Below are 20198 nucleotides of genomic sequence, written 5' to 3' on the forward strand. Positions count from 1 at the left end.
AAGGCAACTGGAGAAACCAAATGCATGTATATCAAACAGGAAATACCTATCTTTTAAAAAAAGAAGTTAAAGATAGGGAGAACTTCGTCTTTCACCATGCTGAGCTGAAGTGATAGCTAGTTATCTACAGGAGATACTGGAAATGTGGGCTATGGTTTTTCTTTGGACAGGAAAGGTCTAGAGAAGATTATGAGCTGTTCTTTACTGATGGCAGGATATAATCTGTTTGCAGATACTGTTACGCAGGCAGGGTGAGGAGAGGTAAAAGGAACAAGGACATGGTCCTTCGAAGTTTCAGGAGGCCAGGGGGAGGAAATCTTGCTGAAGGAGCAATCGGCAAGGTGGGAAAGAGTCAGGTCCTGGCAGCGCTGACTTCTGCATCAGCAGTTGGTTTGGCTTACAGCGAAGAGCAGTCTGTCGGCACGTGAACACGGTCCCTTTTCGATGAAACTAAGCAAAAACCCGCTCCGGCCGCTCACGGGCATCGAGACCAGGGTAGCAGACTGGTGCCACCCCAAAGTGCCCAAATCAGGTGTAGAGCAGACAGGGGACCCCCAACACCAGCTGTTTTGTTTCACAGACCTCTTCCTGCCGCACTGGCATCGACACGAGCGTGTCGATGCTCAGGGGGCAGGAGCAGGGGGAAGACAGCGGTGGGGTGTGGATGGAAGCCGGGTACAAGAGGTGAGAGCTGAACTGCTGAGGATCTAAACCCAAACCGCAGGAGAGACTGCGCCAGCACTGCTGACCCTGGGCCTGGAGGGGGTGGCACTGCTAGCTCAGAGCTGCGGGAGAGGAGGGGGAGCATGAGCCACCCCTGTGGCAGACAGGGGCGAGGGCTGAGAGCCGCCGCTGAGGGGAAAGGCTGAGCGAGGATGGAGGGCTCTGAAGTGGAGAGGACTCGACTCTGAGGAAAACCACTAGGGAAAGAGCCCGCCATGTTGTTTGGCGTATCCATAGCAACTGGCCGGAAGGGTCAGGCGGCGCCATCTTGTTTACTGCCACCATAGCAACGGGCCCGGCCGGGCCGCAGCCGCCATCTTGTTTGGCGTTTCCACAGCAACGAGAAGCGGCCGGGCCGGGCCGGAGCCATGGCGGGCGCGGGGCGGCTGGAAGAGCTGGAGCTCAGCGCCGAGGAGGCGGAGCGGCTTCACCGGGCCTTCCGCGACAAGCAGTTCCAGGAGCTCTTCGCCGACTACGCGGCAGAGCTGGCCGACCCGGAACAACGTCGGTTGTACGAGGAAGAGGTGGCGGCCCTGGAGAGGGAACGCGGCGTGGAGGTGCGCTTCGTCCACCCCGCGGCGGGCTACGTGCTGCGCACCAGCCAGGCCGGCTCCCGCCGCTGCTACCTCAACGTCTGCAGCAACCCGCAGGTCGGCCCGCCTCAGGCCCGCGCCGAGCCCGGCGGCCACCGCTGGGCCCTACCCTACAGCCTGGCGCCGGGCCGCGAAGAGTTGGGCCGCGGCGGCCGCCGCCGCCTGGTCTACGACGTGGTTTTCCACCCGGCGGCCCTCCGCCTGGCCGCCCGCAATGCCCGCTTCCGCCGCCTGCTCAGCGACACGGCGCTGGAGGCCGTGGAGCGCCATTGCGCCGTGCAGCTCGACCGCGCCAACGCCGCCGTCCTCCGCGGCACCAAGTACAAGGGCGTCCCGCAGGCGCCCGTCATTCGCACCCCGCTGCCCGGCGCCGCTCCGCCGCCCGCCGACGACGACTCGCCGCTGCCGCCCTTCCCCTTCCCGCCCGCCGCCGCTGCCTCCCCGCCGTCCGCCGCTCCCCCCGCCTCGTCGGCCCGACCCCCCGGCCCCACCACGCCGCGCTGGAGCATCCGCCACCGCTCCTACGTGGACCTGCAAGACTACCGGTGCTGCCGCGATTCGGCGCCTAGCCCGGTGCCGCGGGAGCTGGTGGTGACGGTGGAGCTGCCGCTGCTGAGCTCCGCCGCCCAAGCCGCCCTGGAGATCCGCGGCCGGGAGCTGCGCCTCGATTCGCAGCGTCCCGCCTACCGCCTGCGCCTCCGCCTCCCCTACGACGTGGACGAGAACCGCGGGCGGGCCGCCTTCAACAAGGCCCAGCGGCAGCTCTTGGTCACGCTGCCCGTGGTGCCGCGGCCCGGCCCGCAGGAACCGCTAGGCCCGGGCGGGGAGCGGCTGGAGGAGACCGAACCCGCTGCGGAGGGGCTCGGCGAGGCGCCGGAGGCTGAGGCGGGCGGCGGGGCCGCTCCTCCCCCGGGTCCCCAGGGCGGCGGCTGCGACGGCGGGGAGCCTGCCGAGCTACCCGCGGGCAGCGACCCGCCACCGCCCCGCTCCGGCGCCGCTTCCCCCGTTTCGAGCGCCAGCCCCGAGCCGGCCGCGCTCTGCGGCCTCGGCGAGGGTCTCCCTCCGTCCCCTCTCGAGAGCCCGGTCCCGCCGGCGGCAGAGGGCAGCCCCGGTGAGATGGCTCTTCCCCAGGGCTCTGGCAGCCCCGAGGCCGCTGTGTGCCCTCCCTTCCAGTGCCGGCAGGATGAGGCCTCCCTCACCGTGCTCCTGCATGTGCCCGGCATCCAGCCCCAGAGCCTCAGTGGGGATGTGGGCATGAACCATTACAGCCTCCGCTTCTCCAGTGACACTGGCGCCTATGCCCTCTTCTTACAGTTTCCTCCCGCAAACAGGCTGGCGTCCCCCGAGACCAGCATTAGCGTGTCTGCCCACAACGCTGCTGTCGGGCTTGCCAAGGCCCCCGACAGCACCGGGCCCTGGGAGAAGTTCTGCTTCGGCCTTGACGCCTCAGCTCTGCAGGTAATGGCTTCAAAATGGCAGGGTTGGTGCATCACACTTCCCAGAATGCCACTGCTTCGCTGCAGTGTGTGACTTCTGTTGTTTGGATTTGTTCATGAATGATGTCTTGGGGAGCTGTTAGGTTATCGGTCTGAGTTCAGAAGATGTTGGTAGTGACGGAAGCTGCTTTCCTAGGAGAGCTGTTACCGGATGTAAGTGGAATGACCTAATGAGTGCTAGTCTTGTACGAGCAGTACAAAGGTCACGTCATGGAGCTGACATCTTCATTCTTGGAATTGAAATGACTTTTGCCTCCTGTGCTGATTTTTTTTTAAAGGAAATTCTGATGATGAGTGAAAACAGAGCCTGCCCTATGTCCTTAACATTAGCCTTTATGGCTGTGTAAATTGCTTATGCAGCCTATTGACGTGAAAGAAGGAGACGTTTATAATACACCAGATGTACACACACATGCATACAGCGTCATGAAATGCAGGCGTGTGAGTGGCGTGTACCTGTTTCTGTATTTCAGGACAGAACTCCCATTTATAGCTGCAGGAACACCCATTAGTTCAACCACAGCAGTACAGCAAACAGCAGCTGTGAACTGCTGCAATGTTGATTGCCATTTTGCTGGGCTAGTTCTTCATCTTCTCTTCTTACTGGTTAGTTGAGATGTTTTATTATTTTATGGGTCTTTAGGCAGTGATGCTCCCTGTGGCGGGAGGAGGTTGGCATGCGTGCTGCATCAGGCTGACAGTGCCTGCTGAGAACTGGCGTTGTCCCCGCAAAGGGATGCTCACTTTGAGGCACTCTTGATCTCAAGAAGCACTCGCACAAGTTTTGTGGAGAACTACGTTATTCTGTGAGCTCAGAGTTTCAAACAAGTTGTCATGAGCAGGGATTAAGACTGCACAATTCTTGTGTAACCTTTCAGTGACGTGATTTGGAGTTCATCTTTATTTTAGAACAATAAAATCCTTTAGTTTGGATCATGTGCCATGGGAGTGCAAGTCCAGAAAGCTGGCAGGCTTAAAGTATACCCACTGGGATGGTGGCTTGGAGTATCTTAATTGCTCCATCCCTACAATTAGAAAATACTGCATGATTCTGAAAGATATTTATCCAATTAGTATATGTGCAGCTGAATCTTCAAGTTTTATTTCCCATTTAGCAGGCTGCATACCTTTTCTGTAATAGCAACTCATTTGAAGGAGGGGCTGATCATTTTGGGTAAGTATCAAAGATGATGAATTTATTGAGAACCACCTATGCTGAACTGTTTGCAGTGCATTTCCTTCGCTTTTGCCGGAGCAGGAGCCTGCAAGTCTGTGCGAGTGGGGCCACGGCACATTTGGCACTACTGTTAATCGGTGCCGACGTGATATCAAATAAGCCATCGTGCAAACTACTGCCCGTTTTCTGTATAGGTACAGAAGGCATGGGGTAGGAACTACTGGCATTTTATCCGCTTTTCCAGATAGTCTGAATATCTTCCATCATGTGCCATGGTGTGTGTGCGTGCACTTCCTTGTTTTATGGCATGCAGGCCTAAATGCAGCTTTTAAGGGATAACAACAGCTTTCTGTGACTCTGTGTGGGGATATAGCTGAAAATTCACTTTGGGATCAGGAAATTCTGCTGCAGTATCTCTTTAGTGCTGTGATTGATGGACATTTCTGCACGCTTTGATCTCAGTCTCATGATTGAAAGTGTTTGGTGTGTGCATTAGTTATTATGATTGGGGGAACACCTTTTAATTTGAAGTTGTTAAAAGGGTAATAGGGTAATAGGGTTTTTGTCAATATTACCGTTTTGTGAGTTAAAAAAATCTTTGAATGTGCTGAATTTATTATAAATTGCAAAATGTTTTGGGTGGAGTAGGAGGAGGAGGTGATTGGTCATTAGTCATACATAGGCCTCCCAGCCATTCATTTATGTAGCCGGCTAAAAAAGATTTATTTCTTCTGGGGTGCAGTCCTTTTGGATACCGGGCCTGCAAATTGAAGTGGCTGAAATAATCTGAAGTCATTTGTTCTGTTTGCTTTTTTTTTAACTGTGCTATTTCCCAAAAGTGCCTGTGCCAGCGCTGATAGCGGCATTCAGCCAGAGTGAAGTGAGAAAAATTAATATTTAATTAGAGCTACTATTATATGCTGTTGTCTGTCCATTAACTATTTGCTCATGGTAGCTTCTCTTCTATATATGTTGATTTCTTCAATTTGTCTGCTGTCATCTCTGGTGTTTTTCTGCTTTGTATCTCTTTCTATAAATCAGAACTATGGTTCTTGCATTGAGATCTTCTAGGAGTTGCATCCATCATAGTAGAGTGTTTTAGGAATGTGCACAGTAGCAGCGCCCTGTTTAATCACTTCAGGGAGCTTTCGGTGGCCTAGGCAAGCAGGAGTTTTATCCTGCACTTCCCAGTCACACTGCTGTTGTCTTCTTCCACAGTAGCATTGCCAGAGGATAGTGTGTGGTGAAAGAAGAGGCCAGTGTTTTTTACAGATGGGGAAATTCCTACTCTGCTGTCTTCTGGGAAGCTGTTTCTTACTGGAGACCACAGTTTTCTGTGATGTTTCAGGGAACAGATTCCTCACTGGGTTAGTTACTTCAGAAATCTGCCCAACTCGCTGATAGCCCGCGCCACGGTGGCTGTTATGGTACCCTGTTAGGCTGCCTGCGTAATTATCTCCCATTAATTTGCCAAACAGCCAGGAAAACGTGTTACAGTAATTGTTCACCGCATGAGCAGAATGCATGTCGTTGGCAGCCTCGTCCCTGGACTATGATGTAGTGCAGTGCCTATCGCTTGATTTTGATTGCCTGTGCGCCTCTGCCCAGATCAACATGTACGATAACGGTGTGCCAGTAATTGCACAGCCCTGCCTTGTGTGCTTGTGATGTTCCTGTTATCGCATTGGCCTCTTTTCTTGTTGGAAATTGGTCTGATACAGATATTGGTAGAAGAATGAGTTGAGCTCATCCTTAGGATACCATTCTTGAAACAGAATTTCAAGGACTGGTTTTCCTTTTGTAGTCAGATGTGTTTGAATCCCTGTGCTGAAAGATGATATATTTAGAGCTCAGTTTCCATAGATGCTGAGCAGTCTGAATTCCCACCCCAGCAAGTGCTTATTTTCAGCAAGTCTTTACAGTGCAGTAGTCCTCCCTGGACTTTAACTGTGTCATTGCAAGTATTCCTTCATTTGATAGCTCTTGATGTTGCTTCGGTTTCACTGCTTTCCCATACAATAGATGGTCAGCTCTCTGCTGACTCTGAGCCCTAACTTATCAGCAGTTGCAGTCATTGCTTCTCTTTGTCTCCGAGTAGTTTCGCTCCTTGGCTAAACCATAATGTCCACACACTTGTCACAGTGAGCAGAAATCCTATAAAAATAAAGATTCTGTAACTTTGGGCTTCATGGACCAGGGTCACGTATTCCAGGGGTTTAAAAACTTATCTTTTGTCACTGGCCTTGTGCTCGATCACTGTAGCAGAGACCACACGGTGTTGATCTTTCTGCAGGGCTCGCTCCAGGCCCTGTTTGTCCAGGGCAATAGAGACTCATGATGTGAGGAAGTTGCCTGGCTTCCCCGCTGCCAGAGTCACCGTCTGCTCTTTGCCTGGAAGGACCAGCTGTGGGCTGTGCTCCCTCCATTACTCTTTGTTGCAGTTCATCCGCTAATACCTTCTACATCTCTTGCTTCCATTTGTTTAAATCCTGGGAGCTCAGGCCTAGGAAACTCCAGCACCAGAGAGTTCCCCTTCATTTTAAGACAACAGAACCTGGGGAGTAAATGATGAAAAAAGAATGGTTGAGAGTTAAATATCCATTAATAAAATTTGTAAGCTTGCCAGGCAAGGTTTCTGAGAACAACATGTCCCAGAATGTCCTGGTTTACGGCAGAGCTGGACTTGGGCAATTATGGAAATCATGCCTTTGTAAAGCATGTCTTTTTAATGTTTGGTCTCCTGGGGTTAAATGCTCAGTTCTTAACAGAAATAAAAAACCAGTTTTCTGGTAGGTATATCTGAACTACTGAGACTTGGAGGCTCAGTTATACTAGCATGTGAAACATGTTTTGTAGATAATTAATTCTGCCTGCAGTTTTTGGGTCATGTGTGCTCATTTTCATGTGATTAGAAAAAGATTGGTTAAAGTAGTAATTCCCTTTCATGCTGATCCACACCCTTCCTGCCCTTCTTGGTGGACTGAAATGAGTTTGTTCAGCGGATGTGTGCTCACTTTACTGGTCAGTGCTTCTCTCCTGCGGTCCCCCTCGCTGGGGAGGGAATCGCTGCAGTTAGCCCATCCCTTTTGAAATAAAAGCCCCTGTTCTGTCATGGAGAATATTAAGATTTAACTCACGTAAACCCCCATGGGGTTCCAGGGAACAGCAGGGAGCAGTTTCCTGTGCTTTACTATGCACTGAGATTATGTTTTTTTTAACTTTTACAGTATGAAAAATATTACACTGAACATTCCTGATTAGTTCATGGTTGGAACTAAGCATGAGTTATGCTGTTTGTGAGGATTACTTCACATGGCTATCTAAAAGGGAATTGCATAGCGATACAAAAACTCGAACTTATGTGTGAATGTTGATGCCTTCACGGAGAATGTTTTAGATGGGTGTGTTACTGAGCATAAAAAAAGAGGTGTGATTTTTCTGCTTGGCACAGCCACCAGCGCCTTGTGAAGAGGATCCTTTTGAAGCCTTTGTTGCTTTTTCCTTCAGAAAGCAGCTGGTAAATAACGCTGAAGCCCTGTGACCTCTGCTCACTGCACGCACCGACCGTCACGTGTTGTTTTCTAACCCCTGGACTTGGGTCTTCTGCTTTGGCAACAGGTATGCTGTGGGGCAGCTCCTCCAAGACAAACACACGCTATGACCTGTTTACACAAAAACCCCCATGGGAACAATATTATTTTTACTTGCCTTTACAACAGAGGGACTGTCAGTCTTTGTAATTAATCTCCTCGCTATCTCATTGAACACAGTACTTGTCTTGTATGTGCTGTTAGGTCTATTGTGCCCAGGCACATCCTGTGCTCTCCAGCCATGTATTTCCTGGAAAAGAAGTAATTTGTGGGTGGCAGAGGTATGATGCTCCCGGCACTGAGGGTGTGTGGAAAAGGCTGTGGGCTAGATGTGTTCCCGTGGGCATGCTGCCTGGGGCTGTGCTGGGGCTGTCCTCGTGCTCGGTGATCTCAGAATTAGGGCTCTTGTGGATAAATGTATTTCTTGGTTTGAGAGTCAACCAAGCACGAAACCTAAAGACCTGTATTGGGAAGTATAAGATGCATTGTTGTTTTAAGCCTATGTCACCTTTCAGGGAGAAATCTGTACCAGAGAGCTGAATGGGTGCTGCGGTATGCTCCCATGTCCAAACAGAGGTGCTGGGTCTCAGCTGGCTCGGGCAGTCTGACTAGCCGTACTGCTGCATCTAGGTTTTACCCTTATTTCCAAACTATTTTGAGTTGTGTTACATGCTTTCTTTGAAAGTCAGGGTTATAATTTTCAACTTCCAATCTACTATAAAGAGTTAATATAATAGTTAGGGGTCACTTCTTAGAAGATGATGCTAGAAACTAGGACTGTTGTGCTTAATCCTACAACAGTTTATTTTTGGTTCAGTTAATTCTGTGCTCAGCATTTCAGGACTCTTGGCAAGTTTTTTGGGAGGTCAGAGGAGGACAGAAAAGGAGAACAGAGGGAACTTACTGTTTGATTTTTTTTCAAAGTAATCTCTTACCCAAACTACATTAAGAAACATAATTGGTTTGCTTCTGCTATAAAACCAACTAATTTCTGAATAGCCTTTAGTTGGTAGATGCATTATGGGAATAATGTACTTACACAAAACAGTTATGTCATGAAATGTTATTTACCTACTGATTAAGCTCATGAAAGCTTCTTTTGAGCTGTTTAATCTTTGCAGTCATGAATACCTCATAATAAAGTTTTCACCCCCAGTACAGGTACTTTCATTCACCAGAACTTTGAGATTCAAATTCTCATGTCGAGCTGGTTTGCAGTGGGACCCTACAAACCGAGAGGCCAGGCGATGCCTAGATCCAAGTCCCTTTTTGTATTTGCATCAGCTTCTCATTACAGAAGACATGCAAATCATTTAAGCCTGAAATCTGTCCCACTTTTAAAACTATTGCAGCCTGCATGGGAGGTAACTCTGGATGGTAATTGGCTACGAATTTGGATAAAGCAATGCAGAACAAACTGTTTGAGTGCTAAGGGCAGCCGGGGGAGGACCGGCTTTGTGCTGTGTCTGCTGGTGTTGCAGCCACTGCCGCTATGCGCTGTCAGTGCTGTGTGATACAAGGACGGTTTTGAATGATAAAGTGTTCTAGAAACCAAAGTCATTCCTGCTAACGTTTATGTTAATTTGGTCTCAGTTTAGTCATAGGAAAAACAAATGTGTACCAAACAGCAGATGACAGTATGTGCAGGGAAAAACAAATTTAATTCTAAGTTGCTAAGAGAATATCATAAATATCAGAAAATAAACTGTTTAAACTGAAGAATTATTTTACAGGGTCATTGAAGTGATCTGCAGATGGTTGTCCTTTGCTGTTCTTCCAAGGCAGAGCAAATAGGCTTTAAAATAAATTCCTGAATCATTTTTTGCCAAGGTCTGTGCTTTGATAACATCTGCAGTAATATAAATGCCTCAGCGTATACTCACCATGAATGCAAAGTCTGAATTACAGTCGCTGTCTGTCTGAACAGGCTAATGATAATCATTATATTGATAACAAACAGCATTGCTTGTGTGTACAGCACAAGGTACTATGATTTATGGGAGGCTGCTGGGTAGTGCTGTGTTAAAATTTTAAATACTTACTTGAAATGTAAGTGTAGTGTTCTGGGAGTACGGTGTCGAGCTGGTATGAAATCTGGTCAAATTGGTTTATAGTAATTAGTGAAAATTATAGGAACGTTGTCACAAGCAGTTACTTTTTATCCTCCTGTAAAGTACCAGCCAATAGACCTTTCATTCAATTTTTCTTTTTTAGCAGTATTTTTTGTGAAGAAAACAAATTATTTTGCTTTTAATGAGGAAGGACATCTTCAGAAAGATTTATTGGGTTTGTTGCCAAAGTGTAAAGTCATGTTTGCGTTGGGGATGAACAGCTGTCGCTCCCTTCTCATAGCCATGGTTCACGGGCAGCACTGGCACTTGCACCCCTGACCTGGGAAGGCAGTTTCTATACGGAGCTCTCTCAACCTCACATTCTCTCCTAAGGGTCCTCCTGGTTTTCTTCGTTGTACCTTTGCTTTGGTGTGTGCAAACTGTCTGCTGCGATTTCAGAAATGCTTCTGTGAAATGGTTCCTGCGTTTCCTGGGTCGGTGGGTGCTGAGCCCCGTGGCAGAACGCTGCCTTTGCCGCTGCTGCTGTTTCTCCACGGTGCTGACTTCGGAGGTAATGGCTCTGCAGCGTCTGCAAGTGACCCTGTGGTTAAAGTCGCTTCAGACAAAGTGATCTAAGGATGCGATTTGCTGTATTTTGACATAACAGAAAACTTTTAATTACCTGTTGGCTTTTCAGGCATCTCCTCTCCCGATTCCTGCACCTGTGGTTTCTTTTTGTTGTTACGCTGCTTATGGACACACAAGCAAGGTCAGGCACCAACTTTCAGAGCACAAATGCACAGTAAGGGAGTCCTTTCACAAAATGCTTGTGCTCTTACTAGACAAAACAAATGCAGGTTCAGAGGGGAAAAAAGATTGTTTTCCCCATTTTATATAGGAAAAATGGAGGCAGAAACTTGCTCATAGTCATAGCAGTCCAGGAGAAAGCAGAGAATTGAAGCAAGAGTGCTGACACCCAAAACCCACGGTGGTTCTTTTCCCAAAAGGGTGTTGAGATGTGGAGATCTTGTAGCAGTTATTTTGGAGGAAAAACAGCAACAACCACTAGTCTCTTTTTTTATCCTCGCTCAAATTGTGAGTCTCCAGCTTTTAGGAAAGTGATCATGCTCTTAAAATGAAAATGTGGGGTGCAAAGGAGTGGGGGTGTCAGCTCAAGGTGAATTACTGGCAGGTGAGTTAAGTTTCTCAGCTGGGTGAGGAGAGTTGTCGTGCTGGAGCAGAGGGTGCTTTGCTGCACTCTCCTTCGAAGCAAAGGCAGGATACCAGGACAGGCTGAACCGCCATCGTGCTCGGCAGCATGCCGAAAACCCTGCAGAAGGGAAGTTGAGCCGTTCCGTCTGTGATGCGTGGGCAAAGCGATGCTTGGCGGAGGTGGGAATGTATCTCCTGTGCTGCCCAAGGCCTCGCCAGTGACCTAGTTCATGAGCTTGTGGGAGTTTTGGCGCTTCACAGATTTTTGTGTCTGTACTCCCTGCCTTGTTTCTTTACTCTTGACACCTTCTCTTGAACTCTGCAGGCTATTTCTCCAAGCCTGAAGCACTGGCAGGGTCCCTCTCTGGCAGGCAAGAAAGGAAGCAACATGAGGGAATAAGTACTTTAGGCTTTGTATACAAAAATGCAAAAGTAGGTATGTTACTAGAGGGTTTTCTGTCAGGGCAACCCTGCTGTAGTTTAATTTTTTCACAAACTGTCTCAGCAGCCGATGTTGGATGTTTGCCTGGACTGTAGTCTTTCTGGATAGAAAATGAATGCAACCCTCTGGTTTTGAAAACCAGCAATAGGTATGTTACGACTTTCCATATTGCGATTTCTAATTTTAAAAGTGAAAAAATAGGATGATTTTTATTTTTCTCATACAGAATTATTTTTTTAGGATGACAGTTAAATTTTGTATGTTAGACACAGTGTGGCATATGGCTGTGCATAAGGCTACATCCACAGGGGGCCAAAAATGTGCAGAATTGCCTTTTTGCTTCTCAGTCCACAAGATGTCAGTGATAATTGAGTTTAACTTTCATTGGGTTGACAAGAGGATAGAACTGGATCAAGAAATTTAGAAGTATGACTTAAAGTAGAAGGTTTGTGACTTTTCCATGTGATTTCCAATTAAGCAGTTTGTTGTTAAACAGGAAAGGTAATTCACAGAACACAAGAATAGTCCTCTAGGGTAGACCATTTTTATCATGCCAACATCTGTCCCTACCCACAGCCTACAGCAGATGATTTAGGAAGAACATGAGGACAGGGAAAGCTCTGCAGTTCTTATGAAACAGCCCCTCTAGGACATATTTTAGGACCTTTAATTACCTGTAACTGATTTAAATCTTTAAACCTGTAGCAACGTGTTTCACATTGTTTATGACCTGCATATTAATAGCCTCAAAACATGTCCCAGACTTCTGCCTTTAACTGTGGGTACCTCTCCGTTTCTTCCAACTGGTATTTACGCTTGCCTAAATGGAGATCTGAGAAGCCTCTGTGGTTGGATGTGAAACGGATATAGCCATGCATGTTTCCTAGCCTTTGCTTTAGAAGGTCTGATCTCGAAGCCTGAGGGTTCAAAGATCCTGCAGTGACAGTCTAAGGAGGCATTTGCATTTTCCTAAAGTAAGACACTGAAACAAATCCATAAAAGCGTAATGCCGTGCTGATGTTAAGACGGCTGAGGACGGTAGAATGATGTTGGTGGAAATCGTTCCTCAGAAGGAGTCTAAATCTATATATTAGTGATGTATCGAAAGAGAGAAAACGTATGTTTCTTCTACCTTGGTGTATGCTGCAGATCTGTACTTTAAATCGAAATGAGCTAAGCGCTGGTCTTCCGTTCATTTCATCTTGTTACTTCTGAATGTCTGACTTCTCAGAATTTCTTCATCGAGATGTGAGTGTGCTGTGAAACTTGTGTTGTGAATCAGTGTCCTGGCTTTGTTTGGAGTGAGTTTTGTGCTCCAGTACCACTGAAGTATAGTATGAAAAGAACATAACCTGCTCTTTCTTTTCTTTAGGAAAGATTGTTTGTCAGCGAAGAAAACGTCGTTGGATTTCTAGGCACTGTTTTACGCCCTCCCTTTTGCTCCCAATCAGCACTGGAAAGTCAGTCATTAATTGAAGTGCTTGATGTTACTGAGGACAGAATTCAAATCAGGTTGAAGGTAAGGATCTCTCTGGCAGTAGTACATATTGCTGACTGATTTATGTGCTTCCCCAAGATTGTATCAAATCTGAGCGAAACAGCTTTGTTCCTGTTTTGTCTTGATATAGCCGGGAAGACCATGGCGTAGGGTGTATTTGCAAGTATACACATCAGTTTTTAGAAGCATAGGTTCACGTTTGTGCCGTTTAATGTGACCAAGGAATTGAAACCTCCTATATTTCATTTGGGAGATGGAGAATTGCAATACAATCATTAAAGACAGTACTTTCTCCTTGCAGGAATACAGCATGGCATGCAAACGCTAAATCTCTCACTGGTATTAAAAGAAAAAAATGACTTGGTAACTACTTGGTATCCCTCATTCAGGGGGACCCGAAGTGCTTCCAGGTCAGAGCTGATGACGATGTGCTGCAAACAAATCTTGGCAGATGTCATCAGACTAAAACCCAGAATGTTCTAAAAATGGAAATAAAGAAGTGAATAATCCACGTCCTTCAAATACTCAAGAGTTTGGGCTCGTGTACTGGAGCCCACAGTTATAGCATGCAGTCTTTTGCATGGACACCTTTGTGGATGTCTGGTAACCAGAAGTGAACTTACCCGGAGGGACTTGGGGTCAGGAGGGACTGGAGAGGCAAAGAACCTGGCTGCTGGGACCAGGAAGCAGAAAGGGCTCCTTAAGATGGACAGAGGGTGCTCAGTCACGACCACTGCTTCACTCTGCCTTCTCGCACAGGTAGAGAAAACCTAGAGGATTTTGTCTGTGAAGAATCGGGTCTCGTTATCTTTATTCGGTCCAAGTGTTTGAATACTTGGTGGTTTCCTGTTGTGTAGGTAATTAAATATGGGACTATTCATCTTAAACACTGGTCTCAAATTCACTACTTGTAATGTTTAAGGCCTCATTCAGGCTACCCTTCTTCCTCAGTCACCCTGTCTATACAAAGGATGCAAGGTAGCCTGTTTCTGAAGTCTGCCACAGGATTCAAACGACCTCCCATTGCAAAATAGGAGATGGACAGATGAAGCAAACAATATGTTAGTTTTGTAAAGAGGAAAGTGTGAGGTAAGACCCCCAAATCGACTGGGATTTCTTGGTAGACACTGTATCAGAAATTAATTTAATACTTGTCTTAAATGAAAGATAATATGCAGGGACAATCAGGCTACTTCTGTGGCCATAAACTGGAGACTGCAGATACAGTTAAAGTGTAGATGGCTTCTTGGGAAAGCAAGCTCAGACGAAGCATGCGACCTCTGGAACTAAGCTGGAGGACTGAGGAGTGTACCCTGAAGATAGTGGCTTCAGCATTACTTGACAGGCTTAACTCTTGTAGCTAGTGTGAATTGTACATAAAAATTTAAAATTCAAATTGTTGGGAGAGCAGATGTGTATGTTCTGGTACCCAAGAAAGGAAAGCAATGGTGAAATTGGGTAACTGCTATTTAGACAACACTGGGTCTCACAGTTCGTACTCTCCTGAGGCAAACCGCAGCAGTTCCTGGATTAACTTGCTTAGGCTGATTGAGAAAGATAGCTCACTTACCAGTTACACCTTCCACATACGACAGGATGGTAATTTCCCTAATTGCAAGGTTAAAACACACTTCTCTCAATGAGAGTTTAGATCCTTTGGCCAATTTTTGTGGCCCCCGAGTTCTAGAAAACAGCCTGGGTGTGGTGACTTGCTGGTCTTCCCTGCTGTTAATTGCGATGGAGGCTGTGGCCGCTTGGCAGCTGCCCAGCGCGTTTCCTATTGCAGAGGAAGCCTTCGGGAGGCAAACGACCTCCCTGCCACTCATTCCCACGTGCGGTACAAGATCAGGAAAACCTCAGCACGGTACTGACTTGGCTTTCTGGAAGTTGATGTTGGAGAAACAAGTGTCTTGGCCTGTCTTTACAGCAGTTTTGTGTGCCTGGTCTGTTTCAACTATAAACCAATTCATTTATTTTCTTGACAGCCGCAGGAAGCAGTCCATTCTGAACATGATGGAAAAGAAGAAACGCTTAGCAGCTCAGGAGGAGATCTCACTGAAAAGACAAATGGCAACTACCCCCAAACAAATGCAGAAACAAACTGTACTGCAGCTGACACAGCCGAAGGAGAACATGCTGCAGAAACCAACAAAACTTCCACATCTTTTGCAACAGCTGAAACAATAGGAAAAGTAGGTTGTAGTTCACACCATTGTTCGCAGCATGAACCTTCTGACACCAGTTCAGCGGTTCCTGGTGTATCTAGGAGCAAAGAACCAGATTTAGAAAGTGCCGTCACAGTAAGTGAAACGGCTGTGGCCACAGACTCTGGAAAACAAGCAGGCCTTCTGTTGGAGGGGCAGGCGAAAGCGGAAGGGGATGAAGCTGCTGCGCCCACAGGGTCAGCACAAGGGAACCAGCGCAGCCCGGACAGCAGGCCAGCCTCCCCGCTCCTGCAAGAAGTGAACACGCAGGATGGGAGTGTGCAGATCATTAGGGATCACGTAACGCACTGCCCGGTTGTCTTTCAGAATTCTTTGCTGTATGAATTGGACTAGTTTAATTATTTTAGGATTTCCTTCTGTTGTTTGATGCTTACCACGACTTCCACATGCTGGTTTATGACTTCAGGGCTAAGAGTAGAACACAGGTTCCTACTGAAACTGTTTTGTTTACATGTCAAGACAGAATACTTACATTGTTGTTAATTTTTTTTTAAGTTAATAGGTCTGAGTTTTCTAATCATATGTATGGGCTGAAATAATTTTACGTACAAGAAAGATGCAGTTGAAAGTAAATCTGAGCTCCTGGAGGAAAATGCATCTTTATCGTTTACATAACTTACTCCCTCTAATGTAGCAAGAGACTATTTGTATATATCCTTCTTCTAATGGCTCCTTCAGGAATTGCTGTGTTTAGTCCACCTAGAAATGAGTAGTATTCATCATTTTCCAAACCTTTCATTTTGTGACAACTGCAGGATTAGACTTAGAGTGATTTTCAGCAATCAAATGAAATTTCTAATTACATGGAGAAGTTCTAATTAGTCTCCTAGAAATAATCAACACTTATACCGTGTATTCCATCCTAGTACATTACTTCGGATCTGCAGCATCCAGACATACCCCAGTCTGTCAACCGAACAAATTCAATTGCACAATAAAAACATCCTCTCTTGTTGGATGTCTGCTACTAAGTGTTTACAATTTGTAAAATGGATTCACTTTATCCAGATTACATCTGCTTTTCAAAAACAGTTCCCCGTGAGCTTCAGCAGGCTCTTTGCTGGTTCATCTCTCTAAAGTGCGATAACCCAAAGAACAGATCTAATAATAAACTTTCAGTTCCCTTTCTTGCTGCTTCTGAAATAATTTCTGAGTTGTACAAGACACAAAGGTGCTGTAGAAGAAAGTTAAATGTGACTTCTTGCACAGCTGCTCTGGAATTACTCTTACATTTCTCTGTTAAATGCAAGTGCTTGCAGTGGGGGTACGTGGTGTAAACTTTACTTTTTGTAAGTTCAGCGGAAGCCACAGCTGCCAGAAGCATCTGCCCTACCCTCTGCGCCAGTGCCAGCGCAGCACCGACCCAGCCAAAGGCGGGCAAGTGGTTTGCTGGGTTCAGTTTCACCCCGGTCAGCTCTGTCACACAGCTGCTCTGTTCCTTCTGGAGGGTATGGAAGGGCTGAGGTGCAGGCACAGCTTTTTCAGTGCCAGCCCTGACTTTGTGAAACTATGATAATGGAGCAAGTACCAAACCCGGTACAAAATCGTGGCAGTTAAATTACCCCTGGAAAAAAAGAGCATCTTGTCACAGTCAAAATAAACATCTGCATGCTACTTTGAGTACTTCACAAAACTTGGCGCTCTCACAAATGAGCATTTAACTGATGTATTCTCAACCCTTTCCATTCCATGTAACTGTTGCAGCCAGCATCCTAAGAGCACCGACCCCATTTTCTCTAATTAAAAAACCAAATTTGTTTTTTTCTCCAAATCTGGTAGAAAATCTACCTCTAAATATTCCATGTCTGTCACCTTAGCGTAGCATTTTCTTTCTCTAATGTACTTCTACGAAAACTTCTTATGAGCTACTGCTACCAGGTTTGCTTCAAAGTCAAGTGCCATTAAAGCAGTCGTACCGTTCGACTTAAACCAGGCGAGGAACTGTTCGATGTTGACGAACAGCTCTGCTCTCTCCTGTTCATGGCTTTCAGCTCCAATTCAGCGTGTTTCCATTACACAGCAGTATTTTTTACTGGTTGCTTTACGCAGATGACTAATTTGAAAGCGAACTTTTTTTTGAGCCAAACAAAAGAGGTGTCGTGCCATGCATTTGTTACTCTATTCTGCCTCAATTAATGAGTACCATTACAAATTTAATGAAGTTAAATGCACACTACTAGAATGGGTGATGGCATGTGTTCAGCCCTCTGGATTAAAGAAGAGACAGGCCCCCCCCCGCCCTGGTCCCGACTTTCTTTCTAGCAACATGAGAGGATACCATCTTGTTGTGAGAATCAAGAACTTCTCTGATATTACAAAACAACTGAATTTTATTTTGGCAGAACTAAAAAAATCGTATATTTATCTACATTGCAGTAAAAACAATGAATTTTTTTTTTCCTTCATATATTCATCAACACATCGCAACCAAACCGGGACGTGGGTATCGGGCATGAGGTGACCCCGGGCAGGGCGGCCGGTGGGACGGCAGGAGGTGCCGGTACCGCCGGCGGAGGCGGCGTGCGAAGCCTGGCTCACCACCCCCGGCACCACCGCTCTCACCCTGATGGGGGAAAACCCCCACACCAGAGCACCATAAGCACCAGAGAAGACGCACTTAAACACAAGTTTTCTCCTCCTCCTCCTCCCAGTTAACACAGCAGCGGTCACTTTTTGCATAGGGGCTGCGACGCTGCTCCGAGCGGCCCGGCAGCAGCAAGTAACCCGTTTCCAAAACGTGGTTGCCGAACATGAAAGATTACTATTTTGGGACACCTTTTACAAGAATGTTTATTCATATTAAAGCAGAAACCAACTCATAAATGCTTTTTATACACGTGTGTGCCTGTAAAAGACAGTATGGAACAACTCAAAGAGAAAAAGGCTGCGAGAACGATCCTCACTGAAGTCTGCGGTAACTTTTACAGAGTTCGTGGTCCCTAATATCTCCCCACCCTCCGTTTTTCACATGAGGGGAAAGGGGTGCCATGGAGTACCTTTTACTGACACTCATCGTTTCGGGAAACAGGTACTGTTGGTTGCTGTTCAAGAGAGAGTCGATTTTGGCACTCTGGGTGGACGGTCTGCAGGATTTCTTGTGGTGCATGCCGCAGTCCCCCGTGTGAAAAATCCTGGGGATTTCGGGAACCAGCACTTTCCAGAACTTTGGAAGACAAGAGACAGTCAAGTGCTGCAGAGTCCAGTCCCAGTTGTAGTCATCGTAGGTGCAGAAGGCGTCCGTGCACTCGATGAGCTTCTGGTAGGTGTCTCTGCCGAAGGCCATGCCCATGTTGTGCTCGGTGGACTTCCACGTCTTCATCTCCACCTTGTCGGCGCGGCCGGCGAAGCCGCCGCGCACGGGGCTGTAGGTGCCCAGGGAAACGATCTGGCACTCGGGGCACTCCCGCTCGCGCAGGGCCCAGAGCTTTTTGAGGACGTGGTAGAAGTCGGGCGCCAGGTAGTGGTCCTCCTCGAGGAAGAGGACGGGCCCGGCGTGCTCCCGCAGCGCCCGGACCCGCTCCCAGACGAAATGCAGCTTCCACCACCAGTGGTGCTTGGTTTGGGAGAAGCGAGCTTCGCGGTAGTGCCCGAAGGAGTCGGGGTACTCGGCGTTGATGCAGCCCAGGCGCAGGGCGGCCGCCTTGCCCACGTCGCGGGGGCAGTCGCGGGGGTCGTGGCCGGGGAATTCGCGGGGGTAGAGCTGGATGCTGAAGGGGAAGAAGACCTGCAGGACGGGGCAGAAGTCCACGCGTGCCGCCAGCCGGTTGAGCTCCTCGGCCCACAGGTCGTGGCTCAGCACCAGCAGCACGTTCTCCACTCCCGCCGCCCGCCGCAGCGACTCCAGCAGCAACCGCAGGTGCTCGGCTCGATCGTGCACCTGCACCACCAGCACCACGTCGGCGGCGGCGGACCGCGCCGGGAAGCGCCCGGCGTTCCGCACCGGTTGGTCGAAGTTCAATCGGTAAACGAGCGAGCGGTAACTCAGCGTCCCGTTCTCGGTCAGCACCGGCGACTCTAAAGATGCAGCCGAAGCGTTAATAACGGCGGGGCGGCGCGGCGGCGGTTCGCTGACCCGCGGCGGCTCCCCGGTGCTACCGGTACCGCCCCGTTGCTGCTGTTGCTGCTGTTGCTGCTGCCGCCTCCGCCCGCCGCCGCCGCCGCTTCCCCACAGCGCCAGCGCGCAGACCGCCAGCGCCAGCGCCAGCAGCAACACCTTCCGCTTGTAGATCCGTAGCCGCATCCTTCCCCGGCGGCGGCGGCCGCCGTTCACCGCCGACCTCCCGCCGCCGCCGCCGCCGCCGCTCCCGCAGGCAGCGCGCGCGCGCCGCCGCCGCCCCACCGCGCACACGTCGCCGCACGCCATAGGGCGCCGCCGGCACCGCCGCCGCTTTTTCATTGGTCGGCGCCGCCGTCACTCTTCCCCGTTTCCGCCGGTGGGGAACAGCGCAGCCGCCGCCCGCCTCCCGTCCGTGCCCCCCCCCCCCCCCCCCCCCCCCCGGAGGGATGCTTGGCAAAGCTGTGCTGTGATTGGGCAGCGGTAATTGGGGGGGGTGGGGTGGGGGTGGTCGTAATTAGGCAAAGAGTGCTGGAGAAGTGGAGGTGAGACGCTGCGGATCTGCAAGGAAAAATCAGCAGAAGAAAAGCCTTTGGGAGAGGAAGGTGAAATCATTCCAGAATTGCAAGGATGAGAGGAGATGAAGAGTCCTGGATTTGCGAGAATCAAAGAAAAGAAAGGCTTAAGTCTAGATTTGCAAGAATAATACAAAAGAAAGTCATTCTAGAACTGCAAGAATGAAATAAAGTCGTGCTAGGATTGGGAGAGAATCGTTAGGATTCGAACGGGATAAAGTCGTTCTAGAACGGCAAAATTAAGAAAGTCAGCCTAGGATTGCACGAATAAGAGAAAATCGTTCTAGAACAAATTTATCCTAGATTTGCAAGAATAATACATAAGGAGAAACGAACTCCGGAATGGCAAGAATAACGCATTTTAAAATCACTCCAGAATTGCAAGAATAAGGTGAGAACGTAATTCTAGAATTGCAGGAATACCACATAATCGAATCATCCCACAACCACAGGAATAACACGTAATATTTCTAGAATTACAAGAATATAAGATGACAATCACCCTAGGAGAACTATAAGACGACAATCATTCTAAAATTACAAGAATAATCTACGATAACTC

At 48.3% G+C, this 20198-nt stretch overlaps 2 protein-coding genes across 2 annotated transcripts; one reads left to right on the top strand and one right to left on the bottom strand.

Annotated features, from left to right (window-relative positions):
• Positions 1-34: 34 nt before the first annotated feature.
• On the top strand, positions 35-16093 carry DNAAF2 (dynein axonemal assembly factor 2). The gene is made up of 3 exons (XM_049829018.1): positions 35-2774; positions 12657-12803; positions 14768-16093. The coding sequence occupies exons 1-3, from the start codon at positions 1092-1094 to the stop codon at positions 15338-15340; spliced, it is 2403 nt and encodes an 800-aa protein (XP_049684975.1). The 5' UTR covers positions 35-1091; the 3' UTR covers positions 15341-16093.
• Positions 16094-17779: 1686 nt separating this feature from the next.
• Positions 17780-19318, bottom strand: MGAT2 (alpha-1,6-mannosyl-glycoprotein 2-beta-N-acetylglucosaminyltransferase). Its single transcript, XM_049828690.1, has one exon. It carries the CDS (start codon positions 19245-19247, stop codon positions 17907-17909), a length of 1341 nt encoding a protein of 446 aa, XP_049684647.1. The 5' UTR covers positions 19248-19318; the 3' UTR covers positions 17780-17906.
• Between the last annotated feature and the right edge of the window lie 880 nt (positions 19319-20198).

The sequence above is a fragment of the Accipiter gentilis genome, chromosome 25, assembly GCF_929443795.1.
Source record: "Accipiter gentilis chromosome 25, bAccGen1.1, whole genome shotgun sequence".
Taxonomy (NCBI): Eukaryota; Metazoa; Chordata; class Aves; order Accipitriformes; family Accipitridae; genus Astur; species Astur gentilis.

Bases quoted from the DNA above. Each gene is read 5' to 3' on its own strand.
- DNAAF2 (XM_049829018.1), top strand. From the start codon at position 1,092: ATGGCGGGCGCGGGGCGGCTGGAAGAGCTGGAGCTCAGCGCCGAGGAG. The intron at 2,775-12,656 runs GTAATGGCTTCA...TCTTTTCTTTAG, and splicing joins TTGACGCCTCAGCTCTGCAG to GAAAGATTGTTTGTCAGCGA. The intron at 12,804-14,767 runs GTAAGGATCTCT...TTTTCTTGACAG, and splicing joins GAATTCAAATCAGGTTGAAG to CCGCAGGAAGCAGTCCATTC.
- MGAT2 (XM_049828690.1), bottom strand. From the start codon at position 19,247: ATGCGGCTACGGATCTACAAGCGGAAGGTGTTGCTGCTGGCGCTGGCG.